The sequence below is a fragment of the Sapajus apella genome, unplaced genomic scaffold (genome assembly GCF_009761245.1).
Source record: "Sapajus apella isolate SASKATOON/1434 unplaced genomic scaffold, GSC_monkey_1.0 scaffold53, whole genome shotgun sequence".
NCBI classification, from domain to species: domain Eukaryota; kingdom Metazoa; phylum Chordata; class Mammalia; order Primates; family Cebidae; genus Sapajus; species Sapajus apella.
In genome coordinates, this window is record NW_022436993.1 from 6,421,291 (window position 1) to 6,442,148 (window position 20,858).

A 20,858-nucleotide genomic window follows, 5' to 3' on the forward strand; every position below is an offset into this window, starting at 1 on the left:
CTAATCAAGGATGAGCTGGGTTAGGATTGGGGTACAGTTTCAGTAAGATAGTTCACTTATGGTTTCTCTCTGTTCTTCATGTGTGATTCCTCTGGGCTTTTGATCAAGAGCCTAGACGGCTCCTGTCTTTTCTGCTCTGGAGATTCAATTCTGCCTTTGAGAGGTTTTAAACTTAGATCTTTAGCCTCCTTCTCATTCAACTTCAAAAACAGTATAAATGTCTTGAAAGGAGAGAATGCTGTGTATTTGAGGCAGGCTCCTTCTAAGCAGAATTAGCTTTCTATGCACTAGAACATGGGGTAATTTTACTCTGCCTATCAGGCCCAGCTGCTCAGCCTCCTGCACCACCCCACAACTCAGCAAATATTCTGTGGGAAAACTGGCTGTATGTTTGAGGCTCCCCTACATTTCCAATCCATTACACAACTCACATGACAGTTAAACATCTCGCTAGTTTCTCTTTTTCTATGTAAAGTACCTCTACCCAGGCCAAGCTGGATGAGTCTATGCCCAGAATTTGTAAATGTCACCAGGGAAGAAACAGTGGATATTGTCACTCACTTAGTTCAGGTCTCAGCAAAAGATTTATTCAATTGCACTGTACTTTTTGGGACAATGACGAAATAGGTGAAGACGCCAAACTAGAAGTCTAAATATGAATATCACTGTGATCTTTGCAGGACTCTGGACAAGGAAGAACATCATCTCAGGGCGGACAAGTGTCATTGGAGCTGGACAGGGTGAATCTTCAAGAGCAATGCCTTATGCCCATGAGAAGTATTATTAATAGACTCCAATACTGTTTCTGCTTGCCCTTGGAAAGAGGATAGGCTCTCTAGATGGAGTTATGTCCTTGAAGTTCTCACACCACATAAAGGTAAAACTCAAGAGGGAAATACTAGACTGCTAAAAGATCAGGGTAAGAATCCTAGATTTGTGGCAATATGGCACCAGTTTCAAATGTTATATTGCACTTAATCCAATGATCAAATTAGGAAAAATGATGAATGTTACAATAATATGCAAAGGTAATGCTTAAGATCATTAATTTCATCTTATTTTGATGTTTTACTCATTGAATAAACAGTAACTTAATTTAGGAATTTGGTAAAGATGACATTCGCTTTAAGAAAACTGATAAATCCAGAAATAAACGAGGCTGGGGGCAGTGGCTCATGCCTGTAATTTCAGCACTTTGGGAGGCCAAAGCAGGTGGATCACATCACATGAGGTTGGGAGACCAGTTTGCCAATATTGTGAAACCCTATCTCTACTAAATACACAAAAAATTAGCTGGGCATGGTGTCTGTAATCTCAGCTACTTGGGAAGCTGAGGCAGAAGAATCCTTTGAACCTGGAAGGCAGAGGTTGCAGTGAGCTGAGATGGAACCATTGTACTCCAACCTGGGCAACATGAGTGAAATTCCCTCTCTAAAAGTAAATAAATAAAATCTGTGGTGGGGAATGGTGGCAGGGAGGTATTCACAGGATTCAGTTCAACTAATTGAGGGCTAATTATGTGCTATGCATTGTGCTTAGTACTAGGGATACTCAGAAAAGGCAATTCCCCTTGCTAAGGACTAAATGTTTGCATCTTTCCAAAATTCATGGGTTGAAGTTCTAATCTCCAAGGTGATCATATTTGGAGGTTGGGCCTTTGGGAGATAATTAGGTTTAGATGAATTTATGAAGTTGAGCCCCCTATAATGGGATTAGTGCTCTTAAGAGACTTGAGAACTCTTTTTTTTTTTTTTTTGAGACTATATCACTCTGTCACCCAGGCTGGAGTGCAGTGATGTGAGATCTCTACTCACTGTAACCTCTGCCTTCTGAGTTTCAAGCAATTCTCCTGCCTCAGGCTCCCGAGTAGCTGGAACTACAGGAACGAGCTACCCCCAGCTAATTTTTGTATTTTTAGTAGCAGGATTTCATCAAATTGGTCACGCTGGTCTCAAACTCCTGGTCTCAAGTGATCCACCCACCTCAGCCTCCCAAAGTTCTAGGATTACAGGTGTGAGCCACCACGCCTGGCAGAGAACTCTTACCTATCTATCCATCCACCCATTACCCCTTCTTCCTTGGCCACGTGAGGATACAGCAAGATGATGGCCATCTGCAAACCAGGAAGAAGGCTTCATCAGAACCCAACCATGCTGGCACCCTGACCCTGAACTTCCCAACCTTCAAAACTGTAAGAAATAAATATCTGTTGTTTAAGTCATCCAGTCTAAAGTATTTTGTTATAGCAGCCCTCATGATAGATTAAAATGTGAATAATTCAAGCATATCTATTATTTTTAAGCAAGATAACTTGCATTCATTTATGACTTCATTCAACAATATTTCTAAAACTCCATGATACCAAGATTTACATTTATTTTTGACTTTATTTTAAAGTATTTTTTAAACTCCATACTAGGATTTCTTCAGTAAGATTTGCTTCCTACTGTTTTTCTAACCCTTATCTAACATAATAGTATATTCTGACTATGAGAGGGAAGTAGCTTTATCATTCCACTTTTGAGCTTAACTAGATCCAAGATGGAAAGAACATGAGGTCAAACTTTCAAAATTGAACTAGCTTTCTGAGTTTTACTGGCATTTTTTGCTTCCTTCTTCCTCAACAAGAGTGGAAAGTCGGGGAAGAGAAATGTGAGAAAGACAAAAGGAAAATAGAGTTCACACAAGAGAATTGTGGCGGAGAAAATAAATTGAAAAGAGGCTGAACAGAAGCAATGCAAGACTAGGAGGTGAGACATTGTTATGGAAGAGAGAAGAGGTTTTTAGCCTTTTTTTAAGAAAAGAAAAATCTCAATTGAGGTCTGTTTTCAAAAGAACCCCATCTGGAGGTGGGCTAAGGTGGATAAACTACATTTCTCCTCCAACTATGATTGAGTCGCCATTATTAACTATTAATGCTACCAGGCCATTTTATGGTATTATGCCTGTAAATCTTATAATTAGAAGCATACTTTTGGTCTTGGTTTGAATTCCTTTTCTGCACCATCTCTCTCTACTTACTAGATTTGCGCCTTTTAGACGCTGGTTCAACTCGTCCTGTCTTTGCTGATGGACTAATTAAATGCATGGAACCGAAGCCATAATTAATAAGACTTCAAATATGCTTTTAGTGTTCGGTATCTAGGGGAGGGGAAGACAGTAGCTATTTCGGGGCAAGTCCACGTGGGGAGTTCCAGATAGACGTGTGATGGCTATAATCGTCCCTATCTCTCAGCCCGTGTGGGCACAGGTACAGCTCCTTGGTGCGCGCGACCTACTGAGAAGCATTTCTCCCAGGCCCAGATCTGGGGCGCCCTGCGTCCCGACTTCCGGCCACGCCCCCTTCCCCGCGGTTGCTAGGAGACGTGATGTCACCGGAAGAGAGGCCTGGGATAGGCTGACGCGAAGGGAAGCCTCTCCCCTTATGCAGCCCCAGCGCCGGGCGCTGGCTCTCCAGCTGAGTGTAGGCCTAGGGGCGAGGGTCGGCGGAAGGTGGCTCAGGCTCCGGCCCCCGCCTGCCCACTTACGTGTCCGGCCGCCGGCTCCCGCCACCTCCGCGCTCCCTCTCGGGCCGGCTGTCCGGCGGGTCACTCCGGTGCGCCTGCCCGCGCTTTCCACTGACAGGCGCTGTTCCCCACAACCTCCGCCGCCCGCCACGTCCCTGCTCTCGGCCAACGGCGCTGCGCTGCGGGTGACCTTTCCGAGCTCAGTGCTATGACGGCTCCTTGCTCCCGGCCGGCTCAGCTTCCTGGGCGCCGCCAGCTCGGGCTGGTGCCGTTCCCGCCGCCACCGCCGCGGACGCCGCGCCTGTGGCGGTTGCTGCTGCTCCTGCTAGCGGCCGTGGCGCCCGCGCGCGGCTGGGAGAGCGGAGACCTGGAGTTGTTTGACTTGGTGGAGGAGGTGCAGCTCAACTTCTACCAGTTCCTCGGGGTGCAGCAGGTAAGCGCGGAGGCGCGCGGGGCTGGGCGGAGAGGGGCCAGGGCAGGCGGCCGGCGACCCGGGTTCCTCCGAGAGAGCCGAGTACCGTGGGCAAGGCTTGGTCACCCCGGGCTCTGGCTGCCCTCAGCCCGGGCCACCAGGGTCCCCAGCCTCGGAAGGACGTGTCTGCCTTCCCCAGATCCTCACTCCTGCTCCAACTTTTCTAGTCCCAGTTTCAGTGACAGGCTGGGCGGCGTCTCTAGCCTGGGGTGGGATGCCTTCTCTCTGCTCTGGCGTTCTGGGGAAGAGCCTTCCCCCTCCAGCTATACTGGAGGAAGAAGGAAGAGTAGTGTGGGTAGACTTTTTTTTTTTTTTTTTTTTCCAATTTAACGCCTTGCCTTTGCCATCCTGTCCGCCTGAATGTGAGAAAGAGCAGCCACTTCTCACCCTAAATGATCATCTTCCACTTACCCTCATCCTTATTTATTTCAGCTGCCTCCCTCCGCTTCCCTTCTGGGAAGATAGGAAAGCACTGCGGCCAGTGTCTGTGTTGCAGAAGTTTTTCTTACCTTGCACTTTGTCACCTTTTTAGCCTGTTAGGTAGGGGTTCCTATCGCAGTTTAGAAATCTGGAGGAATTTGAAACCTCTACCAAGTTGGAGCTGTTAAGTTTTTTGAGCAGCAGAGAACTTGGGGTGCGATTGGAAGAGAAGCCCCCAACCAGTAATGTTGGATTGGGTTGTTATTTTATTTTCCTGTTGTTTCATTTCGCTTTCTTTTTTAACTTGAGACATTAACTCGTAAAATCCATATGTTGCTTTAGTTATACCATTGAGGGTGGTTGAGTGAGGGTAGATATTCAGTTTCTCTACCTGAAGCCTTGTGCCAAGGAGAAGATGACATTTCGCGGATTTCAGGTTTGTAGGGTGAAAGATGTACACTTCACACGATCTGATTGAGCCCTTTGTACAATGCTTTGAATAGTTATGGGAGTAAAAAATTAATGTTTACTATAGTTGTCATTCAAGGCACACTTCACGTGACTTAGATATGAAATGTACATCCCCTTCCCCCTTAGATTATCATAAATGTGGGTGAACTATTGAACTTTCACTGAATTTTAATTTTCAAACATGGCATTTTCATTCCATTACTGAATATAAAATTGCTAGGTTGCCAGGGTACCATGAGTTTGACAATTTTTTATTTTTGTAAGAGTTACAAAGTATAGGCATTTCACACTTCAGATTCATATGTGCAAGCAACTTCGTATTAACCATGTTTATGATCTATTACCTGGTGCCACTCCCTGCACATAGAGACACTATATACCTCATTTTCAAAGTAAATGTTGGAGTATGTGTAAAAATAATTAGTGAAACTCTTAACTCTGATGACGTTTAAGAATGACTTTAATATCGGGAATAATTAGAATTTATCATCATTGATTACATTCTGTAGATTTTACACATAACCTATCCAATAATCTTGAAGATTCAGTTATTCATGAAAAACTAAGTGCCTTTAAGAGAAGAGAAATTCAGTATCAGTAGTTTAAAATTTAGATTATGTAATCTAGCCTTTCATGGGAACTCTCATAGAATTTTCATTTATAATTTCATGTAACTTGATTTGCATAGTTAATTAGGAAGTGTGAACAACCAGAGCACTCAACTTTCTGGGGAAAGATAAGAAAATAAAGAAGCATAGGTAATCGAGAAGATTCTTTGACAATGACTTTCAGAAAACAGAAATTTGGTGGAGACAAACGCAGCCTGTCCAAAGTCTTTCATGTGCAGTTTTCAAGCCAGAGTCATTTGGTGACAAGCCAGACATGAGGGACCAGGACACAGTAGGTAGGCTACTGAAAATGGTGATGTGGCTCTATGCGCTAATCTCTTCTTGTTGTTGTTCATGCAACAGAGATTTATTTGGTGCCTATTGGATTTTAAGCATTGGGAGTTGGCCTTTATATAAAACAAAACTCCTAACCTTATAGTTTAGTAGGGAGAAACAGGTAGTAAACAACCAAATAAGTAAATATAAATTTTATATGGTCACAGAGGCCTCTGAGAGAAGTCAGGGAGTAAGCCATGTGGATAATTGTTGTGTTGTAGGCCATTTGGGCCTCCATAGCAAAATGTCATAAACTGGACAGCTTTTCAACAGCAGAACTTGATTTCTCACAATTCTGGAGGCTGGGAAATCCAAGATTAAGGCACCGACAGATTCTGTGCCTGGTGAGGGCATTCTGGTTCATAGATGGCACCTTCCTGCCTGTCCTCACATGGTGGTAGGGGCAGGGCAGCTCTGTGGGGCTTCTTTTATGTGGGCACTAATCTCATCCATTAGGACTCCACCTTCATGTGTAATCACCTCACAGAGACCCCCACATTGTATTACTGTTACATTGGGGATTAGATTTCAACATATGAACTTTGGAGGGAAAAAAACATTCAGACCGTAGCATAGTGGAAGGGCATTCAAGGAGGAGTAGAGAGTAAGTGCAAAGGCCAGGAGGCAGGAGCTTGCTTAGTGTTTCAGGAATAGCAGGGCAGGCAGTGTGGCCGGAGCAGAGTGATCAAGGAGAACAGTAATGGGAGATGAGATCTGAGTTATAGGTGGTAAGGGAGGACCATGTAGGGCTTTGTAGGCCCTTGTAAGGACTTCGGCTTTTACTTACAAGTAAGTTGGGGGAGGTGGTGTTTGAACAGAAAAGATACATGATTTGACTTGAATTTCAAAATGATCTCTTTCCTGTGCTGAGTATAGTCTGTGAGGCACTAGTTACTTAGAGGGATAATTATGGTATAGATTGGACCTGGGTGGTAGCAGTGGAGATGGTGCAAAGTGGTCGGATTCTGGATTTAATTTCAACGTGGAGCGAACAGCATTTTACTGATGGCTTGACTGTGGTATGTGAGGAAAAAAAAGAGAAATTGAAGATTATTCTAAAGGTTTTGGCTACAGTAACCGGAAGGATGCAATTGTCATTTATCAAAATGGGGAATCCTGGATTAGGAGCCTGGTTTGGAGAACATCAGGAATCTGGTTTTTGGACATGCTAAATTTGGGATGTCTATTAAACATTGAAGTTGAGCTGGCACGTAGGCAATTGGTTATTCAGGTGTAAAGTTACAAGAAGAAAAGTTTGGGCTGCAGATAGGAATTTGGGAGTCCCTGGCACTTACAGAGTAACTTGATGCTACAAAACTGGATGAGTTAAGGGAATAAAAGAATGTAAAAGAAAAGAGAAGAGAAGAGATCTGGGAACTAAGCCTTGGAGAGTCCAGACTTGAAGAGTCAAGGAAATGGAGGGGAATCAACAGTGGAGATTGAGCAGGAACAGCCAGTGAGGTAGGAAGCAAGCCAAGATAAGGTTCTCTCAAGTCATGTGAAGAAAGTGTTTCAAAGAAGAGAAGGGGATCAGCTGGGTTAAATGAAGATTGATGATTCAAATAAGGTGAGCTCTGAGACTTCACTGTTGGAATTAAGAGTGTGGAGGTCATTGGCTACCTCAGTAAGAACTGTTTTGATGAATTGATGAGATTAATAGTCTGGATATATTGGTTTCAGGAGAGAATGAAAGGAAAGAATTGGAGACAATTCATATAGAAAATTCCTTTGAAATACCCATATCCTAAACTAGAAGCCAGAGATGGTAGTGACTGACAGTGGCATCTTCTTTATCCCCTTATCCACCAGGTCTAAGATAACTCAGACTTACTCTCTAAGCTCTATAATTTGAATAACAGATGACTTAGAACTTGGACCAGACCACCTTATGACCTTGGGCAAGTTAGTTGCCTCATTTTTAGGACAGATGGTAGCTTTTTATTTTCTTCATAGTAAGACACATAGTAGACACTTAAATATTTATTGAATCAAGCATTATAAACATTGTAACTAAATGTAAACAGTAATTCTCCAAACAGGTTGTTGCTTGATAGTTTTTACTGGACAAGTTTTACTTCTATGTAGTTTTCCACAGACTTCAAGCAGCAGAATAATCTCCTTCCAAGTATTCTTAGATTTCAAGTTTGTTCTAGAAGTCTAGAAAGGGGTTGCAGAAGTCTTTAGGAAGAGAGTATATACAGTTGACTTATTAGTTGCTCATACTATTTTTAGAATGACTTTAATAATAGGGCATTCCAATGTGGATATTGCATCTTTCAGAGGAGATGGGGGAAGATGAGAGGAGTGTAGGAAAAAAGATGTGCTGTTGAAAGATCTTTGGTTACCAATTTAAATTATAGGTTCCTGCACAGTATTTATATTTTGTGTAACAGCACCTGCTTCTTGAACACCTGTACTTCTTGTGGGGTCAGTGGCAATTCTTTTCTTTTCTTTTCCTCCTTTTCTTTCTCTCTCTCTCTCTCTCTCTCTCTCTCTCTCTCTCTCTCCCTCTCTCCCTCTCCCCTCTCTCTCTCTCTCTCTCTCTCTCTCTCTCTCTCTCTCTCTTTCCCTCTTTCTTTCTTTCGATAGAGTGTTGCTCAGGCTGGAGTGCAATGGCACGATCTTGGCTCACTGCAAACTTTGCCTCCTGGGTTCAAGCAATTCTCCTGCCTCAGCCTCCCTAGTAGCTTAGATTACAGGTGCCTGCCACCATGCCTGGCTAATTTTGTATTTTTAGTAGAGATGGGGTTTTGCCATGATGGTCAGGCTGATTTTGAACTCCTGATTTCGAGTGATCCACCCACCTCAGCCTCCCAAAGTGCTGGGATTACACGTGTGAGCCAATGCACCCAGCCTCTGTATTTCTTTTAATTGTCTTTTGGGACCATGGCTTTCCTTATCCTTTGTACAGTAATTCTAGCCAACAGTAAACACTTCATATTCACTTTTAAAAATCTGTGAATTGAAATCTTGATAAGCTAAATTATCTTAAGTTTTGTAGTATTTATGCGATGCTGAAGTCAGAGTTGTCTTCATGGTGCTAGTCAGTCATTATAGACTTCTATTTATGTAACTAGAAAACGTGCTTCATTCTCTTTCTCTCATGTTTTATAACTAACTGTTATATTCAAATGAATGCCAAAACTTGGTTAACAGTAGAAAAGCTATTATTGACATGTGCTTATAAAATATTTGGATTTTAATTTTTAAATAAGAATTAATAAACCTTTTAAGCTCATTCAATCTATATTTTCAAATGTACAGATTAGCCAGCCTGTTTAGAGGAGGGGCAATTGTTACCCGTTCATCCATGTTCCATGGTGGGGAGTAACTTCCATAAAAAAACACCACTGACCGCATGACCCATTTCTTACCTCTCTCCATGGAGGTGTGAGTTACCTTGCTGGAGGGTGATTGCCTTTGCTCTGTTTTGCTTGATTAGGAAGAGCTAATCAATCAGAAAACTATCAGCAGTGGAAATCACTCTCTTTGCACCTCTCTGCCCAGACCAGTAAGGCAATTATCCTAACCAGACTTACCCTTGAGCATGCTGTCTCAAAGTCTAGACTGTAGAGAAGAGGGCAAAAATTGCTAGCAAGCCCATTTGGCCATCACACTTAATCTGTATTCTTCAATAGCTGTATCAATTATAAATGTGATAGTTCATCTCTTGTCTGCCTGACTCCTGTGTCCACTCAGTTTTATGGATGGGAAAAACCAGTTAATGGGGCCTCCCCAAAGCCTATCACAGTCCTTTTAGAAATGAAAATAATGATTTCATTCATGGATGACAGTGAATTTGTACTGTGATTATCAATTTTCTCCATTGATTCTTGTGGTGGAATCCACTTAGCTTGTGGGGTGGAGTGTAGTTCAGTCTTTCTCTGTTGAGTCTATCCTTTGTACATGTGTGTTGTGTAATAATAGCTTCCCGATTTTTATTGTAGAATCCAATTTTTTTTTTAATTTGAAGAAAGATATACAAAATCTAGAATGGTAGATAATCTTTCACTCATATTTCTGATGTAGGTATGCATAGAGTTAGAGCTGAATAAATACGTGTTTAATTGTCTACATCTTTGCATCAGATTGAATTATCATAAAATTAGTTTCCTTATGTACACACTGTTTTTGTAATATGGTAATGTAGTTTAGTGGAAGATGCCTGAGACAGTTTTATGGGATAAAGCAAGTGTATTGTGAAAATTTAGCCATGTATAATCTAGAGCTGATGGAACAGAGATTTTCTTTTAGTTTTAAGTTTCCTTTTTCACTTTATGCTATTCTGTTTTTTCTTTACACTAATTACGAGAATACTCTTAGAATATTTTATCTTTTATTATTCATAGATAATAGCTTAAGGTGAACTGGGAAAGTGGAATTAGCTTCTGTTATTATAATTATTCCTAGAGATATATTCTAAAATATTATATGTGTCACTGTTTTACCTAGTGATTGGTTTAATGTGGTGAATTTCAAAATCATATTTTGTTCAATGTTAAGAATAAAACAGAGGTTAAAGTTATTTGACTTGATTACTGAGAGGAGAATTTATATGGCAATTTTAAGTAATGCCAATAAAAGTACTGTGATAAAATGCCTACTATCTATACTAAACCTTTTCTCAGCTTTGTTGTGCTCTATTTAAGTGAACTAGTTATTCCACAAATGCTACTGTGACTTTCAGAACTGTTTTCTAATGTAGGCTTTATTGGGTCCATTTAGCCAGTAATGATACCAGTTAATTCCACCTATAGTTAAAAACAATTCCAAAGCCTTTCTTACAGAGTTATACAGAGATAAAGGAAAGGAATTGCAGTGGAAAGAGAGACTTCTGATTGGGTAAACAGGACCCTAGATTATTTTATAAGGAAGTTACAGTCATATTTTCAAAAATCTTTATTTTCATCAAAACACTTAATTATAAAAGATGGGTCCTATACTAATGAATGTAAAAATATGATTACATGTTTAGAATAACAGCATAGTATTTCATTTTAAGAACTAAATAGTTTATATTTGAATATTACTTGTATTTACTGAAATTTTTTGTCTATGAATGTCATTAGGACCTAATTAGAAATTTAATCTAGAATTTGTGTTTCATTCCCCATCTAACATAATACTAGATTAAGCAAGGTTAGGATTCATTCACTTATTTTATAAGTGTTTCTGATTATGTCACCCAGCAACTGAAATCTCATATGTAACCTGGCATATTGCAAAAGCAAGGGCATGCCATGTTCTACATTTTGGATTAGAGTATGTGTTTAAAATAATATACTTTATTATCAGATGGATGCCTGTTTTATTGCTACTGAGGCACTAGGCATTAAGCTCTGTGCAGCTACACAGTTAACTAATAGAATTTGAGTTAATATTAAAGCTAAGAGTCTAAGATCAAGTATTAAATAAAGGACATGCCATAGTATATGCAGCAGCATTAAAATGGAAAAGAAGCAACATTAAGATGCTACCAAGAGCAAATACTAGAATTCTGAAAGATAGTAATTTCTCTGGTTAAACACATTCTGGGATACATACAACTTCTGGTTATAGAAGGAACAAGAATTTTAAACTGTTACATGAGACCCAACTGTGACATGTATAGTGAGCAGTAGTCGAAATGAGTTACGACCAGAAAGTAAAAGATCATTGTTACCATTTACTGGGAAAGTCTGAATAGACCATAGAGAAATCTTAGGGTCCATACACATAAGGAAGGTAGAAACTTATTTCTAGTCAACTTTTAAGAACTTTATTTATACTATTAAAATAGATCAGGTTAAGGAATCTATTTCATGACCAACTGAATTTATGCATTACAAAGAAACCTCTGACTTTTAGAAAAAATTTTTTAAATTGCAAATCTTAGTAGCAGTTATTTCCAGTTACCACACTTTCAGTTAACAAATAAGATTACTATTTAGGTTCTTTTCTGACTTTAAGGGTGTTTTGTATTAACAGTTGGTGATTAAATTTGATTTACAGAAGTTAACATGTATAAATATGTATCAAGTAGGAAGTCTGGAAATTGTGACTTGACTTGTAGCTAATTATATCATACAATATTTCTGTATGGATCTTTTATCTGTAGTAGGAAATAGACTTCTTGTATTTAAATAAAGCATTTTAGTTTAGACATTTTATAAAGTTCAAATGATGGCCATGTTGTGGAGTTCTATAGTTTTACAGAATCAATGTATGACTTTGTGTCACACCTTTGGCAGTATATAAGGTTTAACTTAAAGTAAACTAGATTGATTTTGCAAGTATTTATTCTGGAAAGCTTCACAGTTTTTCAACATGCTGCCATCTCTTAAAACACTGAAGCTTCTTGCTTTGAATTGCCTTCAAAGCTTGCAGCATATTCTTCACATTAGCCTCATTAGTAGTAAATCTTAAAGTTGGATTTGATTTTTAGCTATAGCTAATAGTCATTTGGAGCTAAATTTGGTGACTAAATTAGGTTAGCAAGCTCGGATAGTTTATATTGATAAAAAGATCTGAATATAAATTTCATGTAATGCTCATAGACTACCTTGAGGACTGTTCTCAAAGAAAAGTTCCAGAGAAGTTTTGAATGATATAGACACAAAGTAATAAATCTGCAGCTTTACAAGGTAATAGAATGTGTTAGAGTAAATGATTCTTGGTTAACTTATTACTTTGTGGGTAGCATTTTTTTTTTTTTTAAAAGTTTGCTCGCAGGATAAAAATGTATAAATAAAAGTGACTTAATTTTAGAGAAGTGGGGAAATATAGAACTAGAAGAAAATATTTCAATTATTTGCCTGCTTTTAATATTAAAAGCAAAGATCGTGAAAGCATTCATTATATATTTCTATAATAAAGCAACTTAAAACTGAGTTGCAGAGGAATTAGAATAAATGTTAGAGATAGAGGCAGTAGCTGAGAATACCGCTAAGGAAGAATGCAGGATATGGACGTACACAGAAAAGAGAAATATACACAGAAAAATGCATAAATACAAATATAAATGAAAATGGAGTAATACCTCCATCTTGTGGCCTTCTTTGGATATTGCCATTTAAAATGTTGAGGGGTTGTATTTTCACAACTGTAGGCATAAGTAAGAATAAAATATGAGACAGGTGAAAACAAAATATGAGTCAGAGAGTTCTTGCAGTATTTTGCAGGGACTTTTAAGACCGAGTGCCCCAATTGGTGTGCTGCAAACAAGTGTGCTGACATAGTGATACTCTCCCTTGAGCAGCCTTAACAGTTTACTCCAGTGTGTCTTACAAATACAATTTTCTGTGGTGTGCCATGGTATGGAAGAGGTTGGAAAAGCACTGCTAACGCTTGCAGTTCTGATGCTTTTCTTCCAGGGGAAAATTTATGAGGGAGACAGAGAGTGCATGTGTGTGTGTATGCATTTATATACTTATAAGTATGTATATGGTAGATATATTTATAAATTTATGAATGTAAAGACTGAGTGTATAAATTTATGAGTATAAAGTGTTTAGCTTGTAAGGTATATAAGGTAAATATAAAAGTATATATGTAAACATAAAATTGTTTTATAAAATTAATCTTAAAATCTTTTCTAAACTAAAGATCCTTGTTTAGCTCTCATAGAAACAAAAGCATTTTTTAATGTAGGGGCAAGGGAATTTACATAGGGACAGAATCAATAAGCTTTTGATGAATTAGCATTCTTTACTTGATTACTTACCCTGGATGTCAGAATGGCCATTAAATGTTACCAAAGTTTGCAGTAACTCTAGAGTAATACCTTAATGATCTGTAACCATTCTCTGTATGTAGAGGATACATATGACTTTGAAGTGTATAAGTATTCAAATTCTGGGTAACCTAAAGTAATATTTTGTAACACTAGGTGATAAGATAATATTTTACATACAAATCTTGACTGCAGATATTTCAGATTTTTGACAGGTGACTTTTTCAAGCCATTGATCCCTTAGAGCAGCACTGTGCAATAGATATATGATACAAAACACAGAGGTGATGTTAAATTTTCTAAAAGTCATGTTTAAGAATCTTAAAGACAGGTGAAATTAAATTTTTTTTTGAAATGGAGTCTTTCTCTGTCACTCAAGCTAGAGTGCAGTGGCGCAGTATGCTCACTGCAACCTCCACCTCCTGAGTTCAAGCGATTCTCCTGCCTCAGCCTCCCAAGTAGCTGGGATTACAGGCATGCATCACCATGTCCAGCCTGAAATTAATTTTGATAATGTGTTTTATTTAACCCAATATATTAAAATATTATTCCAACATGGAATCTCATTTTTAAAATTTATTGTTATTATTATTATTGAGACCGAGTTTCACTTGCTGGAGTGCAATGGCACGATCTTGGATCACTGCAACCTCCACCTCCGAGGTTCAAGCAATTCACCTGTCTCAACCTCCCAAGTAGCTGGGACTACAGGCACATGCCACCATGCCTGGCTAAGTTTTGTGTTTTTAGTAGAGATGGAGTTTCACCATATTGGTCAGGCTGATCTCGAACTCCTGACCTCAGGTGATCCACCTGCCTCAGCCTCCCAGAGTTCTGGGATTACAGGCGTGAGCCACTGCACCTGGCCAAAAATTATTAATTAAATATTTCACATTTTAGCTTTTTGTACTGTCATCAAAATCTGTGTATATTTTACATTTATACTTCTAGCACGCCTTAATTTGGAAGCCAAATTTTGATTGAAAATACTTGATCTGTATTGAGATTTCATAAGGCATATAGCTAACAAGTAGATTCACGTACCAAAATTGTTGTAAGCAAAAGTTTCTAGTAACTAAATAGAATATCACTTTTTCAATTTAAATATAAATTAATTAAAATTAAAATTTTGGTTTATCAGTTGTACTGGCACATTTTAAGTGCTTAAATATTTCTAATGCTTGTTGGATACCATACATTGGCTAGCACAGCCTCAAGGAATTAACATTTCTGTATTGCATATATATATAGCTAACTGTTTTTGGGTAAAATCACTGATTATTGTTTTCATTTTGTCAGGGACATAGTTTGTAGTTTTCATATTTTTTAGCTTTTATTGTTTTGTATTTAGATTGTTCCAATTGTGCTAGCTATCATCTTCCTAGTTAGTTGTCTATACTATACATTTTGACTGTACTTTGTTCTGTAAAGGCTATTGATGTAAAGTTGATGCTGTTCTGGGAACATTGGTTGTCTGAACTTCCATGCATGGCTTGTCTGCTAAGGGTGGTTTCAGGTAATCAGTTTAATTACAGTTGGTCATTTGCTTTTGCTAACTCATCTATTATATTTTATAATTCTTTAAGTGTTATTTATTAACTTAATGTATTAGGTCATTAGTGATATTTTGACCAAGAAATCACCACAGTTCCTATTTTATAATTTTAGCTTTCAGGGTGCTCATTCTCCCTATTCTGAAACTTATCCATCTTACATGTTGCTAGCTATGAAATGTTCACTATATTCTCTGATGTCATCTATTTTGATTATTAGAGTATCTTTAATTAAATGTTTTAAAAAAGAGATTGCTAGATACATTTCTGTTTGTGTACCAGTCTGTTGGCTCTTTATAATACCAGTCAGGGATTCCAACATCATCCTTTTTTATTAGCTGCCTCTGCTACCTCTTCATAGTTCGTAATGAGTACTGCTTTCCTTTGAACTGAATGCTTAATTAACAATCTTTATGCCTTTACCTTTTGTAATTTCATAAATAGCTGAGAAAACAAAGTATATCTTACTGTTGACAGTTATTACACATATGTAGCTCCTGTTATTTCAAATGGACCTCGTACATGCAGGAAATTGCACTGGTGTCCAAGATCTTAAACATTCTATGCTGAGGGGAAAACAGCAACAAAACAAAAATTTAAAAACTGACAATAGAGTCCTGAAGTTGGCAGAGACCTCACGAGTGTGTCTTTCCTTACGTAGGAGTCTCTTCTGTAGCACTCCCAGCAGATGATCTTCCAGCCTGCTCAATAGTGTCTAGCAATAGGGATTATGAAACAACCTAAGTTTTTATATAATAGTACTCAGTGGAAATTTGATTCTTAAAGCCTAAATCATAATTCTTATCTACTTTCAATGTATTCACTGTCTACTGCAGTACCCCTGAACATATACTTCTGAATAATTTTTCTGTATACCTTAAAATAAAATACACAAGGGAAATAATTATTTGTTGATTTTCTCCACATAGTAAGGCTTTCTTTTTTTTTTTTTTTTTTTTTTTTTTCCAATACAGGCAAACTGAGGGGCTACTTGTTTTCCTGTCTTTAGATATGTACCAAAGCCACCCTAGAGACGACTCAAGCCACCATAGTTATAGTTGTCTTGGCACTATACTAGGAATGATTTGTGGTTACTATAAATAATGCCCAGTGTTTATCAAAGTCAGCAATAGGAAATTTTTGGAAAATTGAAAAATAAGATGATTTGTTGTATGCCATCTTTAGAGGCCACAGAAAAAACTTAATTAAAAATGTAGCCGGAAATTGCTATAGACTCTTGAAGCAGCACCCCTGTGTACAGTTGTCCAGTTCATGTATCTGCTTCAAACCTGTCATTGTGCTATAAAAACATTTTAGACTTTGGCATGGTTCAGAAGAATTGCATACTTCACTTAAACTGTGAAGTAAATAATTTTCTTTGGTAATTGAAATATTATGTTTCTGCAGGTGGAATTTTAATTTTCACACCCATCTTGAGTGGGAGTTTCTCTCTCCTCTCTCTTCACCTCTCCCTAGTGGCTTTATAGTTGTTTTTACTCTTTTCTGAGACACCTAGGCAAGAAGTAGGTCTTATATAGGTAGCTTAGGGCTCCCTCCTGAGGTTACATTGGGGCCATTGCAGATCCAGATATCAAGCCTGCAGGTCCCTTGGCCTGGTCTCGACTGTTGGGCTAAAACCATTGCCTCTTAACATCTCAGATACATAATGTTTTATAAGTTGTAGCCACAGGCAGTGTCCTTCTCACTTTTCACATTTTTTTTTTTCCACACAGGCGTTAGTGTACCACTGTAATTCCTGATTTCAAGCAGCAAGCCTGGCTGTGATTCCAGGCCTTTGTAGAGTACTTTCAGCCCTCATCACTCTGTGGGAGTCAGACTTCTGGTTTTGTCTGCCTACTTGTAGTGATGAAGCCCAGAAGGCCTATATCTTAACCGCTATTTATGATTACAAGTTTTCATTTGTTTTTGTCTATGGAGATACCTAACAAGTTTTTGATCATGGCTATATGTTTATAATTTTCTCTCTTTAAATTTTAACATTGCTATATGTTTGGAGTGGGGTTTGGGAGGAAGTCCTTCAAATACTTAGAGTACAATTTTCATGTTGGAACATTTTAAAAAGCTGCATTTATTTTATAATATTATTTTTTAAATGTTCATTTTCTTATTATCCGAGAGCCTTTTGCCACGTATCATCCAGAACTACAGTCAGGTATTGACAGTAATTTCAGAGGCTGTTACTTAGGCATTGAAAGAGACTGTCTACTATTCCATCCCTGTTTCTTCCTGGCAACTATTCCCAGACTTTATTCAAGTCTAGGGGGTAAAACAGTCAAGTAACGTTTCTAAAATAATTGAATCCCACCAGGTTTTGAATATGGCGATAAATAAGTCCATTATCTCAGAGTGACATATATAGCCCTATGATTGGAGATGCCCAAAGGATAGTCCTGGACTGTCATCAAACTAGTTAGAAAAATTTGCCAGGTGAGATACTGAAACTTAGGTGCATGTCAGAAAAGCCATGGGCTAGAGAAAATTAATCCTCCTAAAGTTAAATTATATGCGGGTAATTTCATATTGACCCTTTATAAATATATTTCACTCATAAACCTCTTAAAAAGACTTTTTCTTTCTGGACTAAATAACATTTGTTTTCTTATAATCAGTCTTCAGAGATTCACCAAACAAAACATAGGACAATGAGGCTAACCCTCACTAAAGACTGCTTTAATAATCAACTTAATGGGCAATACTAAAATTGTAGAATTCAATGGATATTAGCTTCATAAAATTAAACATGATCCATAATTGAAGCTTTTTAAGCTGTTTATAGAGTACATATTTGGAACATACTTTAAATGATTTATTTTTAAGGAAGGAAACATACAATTCAAATATATAAGAGAAGATAAAGGGCCCTTTCATTTTGAAATCATAGGATTTAGTCACCAGCCTGCGTGACACTGTGAGACTCCATCACAAACAAACAAACAAAATTGTATTTTGAAATACTGTGAAACCAATGGTAGAGAAAGAAATACAGGCAATCACCCTTAGTCACTATGTCTCAGCATAGCCATTAAAAGAATTTTAATGCATTTCCTATTCTTCGTATGTACGATTTTTCTTATATTATTTTAATCATAATACCCATCTCAGTTTGATCCTGCATTTTTCAAAACTACACGTTAGATCATAAACGTTTCTGGTGCTAGTTTTTGTATAATTTGAGGAGCATATTGATTTTTAAATTACTGCATACCTTTAATATTGAATTGCTAATCCAAGATAAGTCTTTTAAGGGTAACAACATGGAAAAGAACAGTGGTGTAATGATCTTTTTAAAAGGCATTTTTACATATAGGCAGTTGATGCCTTTCTAACACGAGTAACAATACTCTCTGCACCAGTCCTCTGTAGTAATATTTCTAACTTTTGTTTTTGTGACACAATAGGATATGCACAGCTACCTAGATTATGTTAAGAAATGTTGATAATAAACCTTGCTTTTCATGTTTGTTAATTCATTAGTTCTTTTTACAGTATTACTGTAAAATAGTAAAGCATAGTAAAGAATGAGAAACAATCAAATTATAATAAGGAGAATATTTGAGTAAATTATGACACATTCTTGGTATGCCGTGAAATCAGTATATGTGAAAACTACGTAGCAACCTAGGAAATACTTGTAATGTTAGTGAAAAAAGCCAAATATCAAGTTGTATTCAGATTTTATTGTAATTTTGCAAGATTATATGTGTTTGAATTGTGGGGGTGGTGGAATTTTATTTAGGGGAATTTTATTTATTTCATTTAGAGTTCTGCTAATATTACTAACATATATCTGTGTAGATTATATTACTTTGGAAAGAAGAGTATTGTACAATTAAAACACACTGGACAAGTTAACAACAAATGTTTGCATGTTTATGAGATAAATTATATGGATATTTTTAAGCCTTTAACCTACTGAAGATTATAAATGAGAAATTAAATAAGGTAATTTTTTTCAAACAGCCTGGGTTGAATGAAGTAGATTTTTTGTCTGTATTGAATAAAAGTGCTTGTAAATATACTTACAGTAAGCTGTGGGTATAATTCTACATTCTGATAAATACCATGTTATTCTGGTCAAGGAAGCTAACTAACTGGTCTTGAGGATGACACCAGTTCAGTGCCTCTAATCTTTGTATTACTCTTCTGAATGCTTTTGTATATACTGTATCTCTTTAATTCAGTATTGTAGGTACTACTGAACAACCACCTATATTACAATATTTACCCTTTAAATACTCACAGTGCTTATAGTTTAAAGCTGTGCTGTCCAGCACTGCAGCCACATATGGCTATAGAGCATTTGAAATGTGGCCAGTTAGACTAAGAACATTAATTTTACATTGTATTTAATTTTAACTCACTTAAAATTTGAAAAGCTGAGGGAGTATAAAATGTTTTCCCATTAAACATAATTTTATTGTTTGGATAGAACTACATTTCACTTAATTTCACTTTAATTATCAAAAATGTAGCTTATGGGCCAGGTGCAGTGGCTCGTGCCTGTAATCCCAGCAATTAGGGAGGCTGAAGTGAGTGGATTGTGAGGTCAGAAGTTGTAGACAAATCTGGCCAACATAGTGAAACCCTGTCTCTACTAAAATGCAAAAAATCAGCCAAGTGTGGTGGTGGGCACCTGTAGTCCCAGCTACTTGGAAGGCTAGGGCAGGAGAATCATGTGAGCCCAGGAGGTGGATGTTGCAGTGAGCCAAGATTGTGCCATTGCACTCCAGCCTGGGTGACAGTGCAAGACTCTGTCTCAAAAAAGAAAAAAAAATTAGCTTATGAACTGAGATGTGTTGTAAAAACTATACACTGGGCTGGGTGTGGTAGCTCATGCCTGATCTCAGCACTTTGGGAGGCTGAAGCAGGTGGATCACCTGAGGTCAGGAGTTTGAGACCAGCCTGGCCAACATGGTGAAACCCTATCTCTACTAAAAATACAAAAAATTAGTTGGATGTGGTAGCTGCCCCCTGTGATTCCAGCAACTCAGTAGGCTGATGCAGGAGAATCGCTTGAAGCTGGGAGGCGGAGGTTGCAGTGAACCGAGATCATGCCATCGCATTATAGCCTGGGCAACAAGAACAAGACTCTATCTCAAGGAAAAAAAAACAAAAACAAAAAATTTCCCAGCCAAAGTGTTAGCAAACTGAATGTAGTAACATATAAAATGGATTAAATACCATGATCAAGTGGAATTTATTCCAGGAATGCAAGGTTGGTTTAGTACCTAAAAATTGATTCATATAAGATTACATATTTATAGAATAAAGAACAAAAATTATATGATCATTCCAGACAGAGAATATTTCCTCAACATAATAAAGAGAATTTAAAAATATTTCTGAATATGCCCAAGAAGGTATACAAATGCTAATAAGCACATGGAAAGGTGCTCAATACTATTAGTTATTAAAGAAATGCAAATTTAATCCATAAGGAGATAACATTATGCCCACTAGCATGGCTATAATTAACATGAAGTACAATAAAAAGTACTGGTAAGGGTGTGGAGAAACTGGAATACTTATGCATCCATGGGGGCAATGTAAAATACAACCACTTTGGAAAACACTATGACAGTTTTCTTAATAAAAAAGTTAAACTTAACATTCATCTCAACAATTCCTCCCAGGTATCCACAGAAGAGAAGTGAAAATATATATCCACACAAAGACTTGTACATTAGTGTTCATAGCAGCATTATTTATAATGTTAAGTCAAAAAATGGAAACAATTCCAAATGCCTAGCCAACTGTGAA

The 20,858-nt window shown here is 37.7% G+C and overlaps 1 protein-coding gene across 1 annotated transcript in view; it reads left to right on the forward strand.

Annotated features, from left to right (window-relative positions):
• The first annotated feature begins 3,407 nt into the window (after window positions 1-3,407).
• The window catches only part of DNAJC1 (DnaJ heat shock protein family (Hsp40) member C1), a 223,175-nt gene continuing 205,724 nt past the window's right edge, over window positions 3,408-20,858 (forward strand). The window contains exon 1 of the mRNA XM_032243903.1: window positions 3,408-3,939. Coding sequence (XP_032099794.1) covers window positions 3,715-3,939 — 225 coding nt within the window. The 5' untranslated portion in view covers window positions 3,408-3,714. The remainder of the gene's footprint in view (window positions 3,940-20,858) is intronic.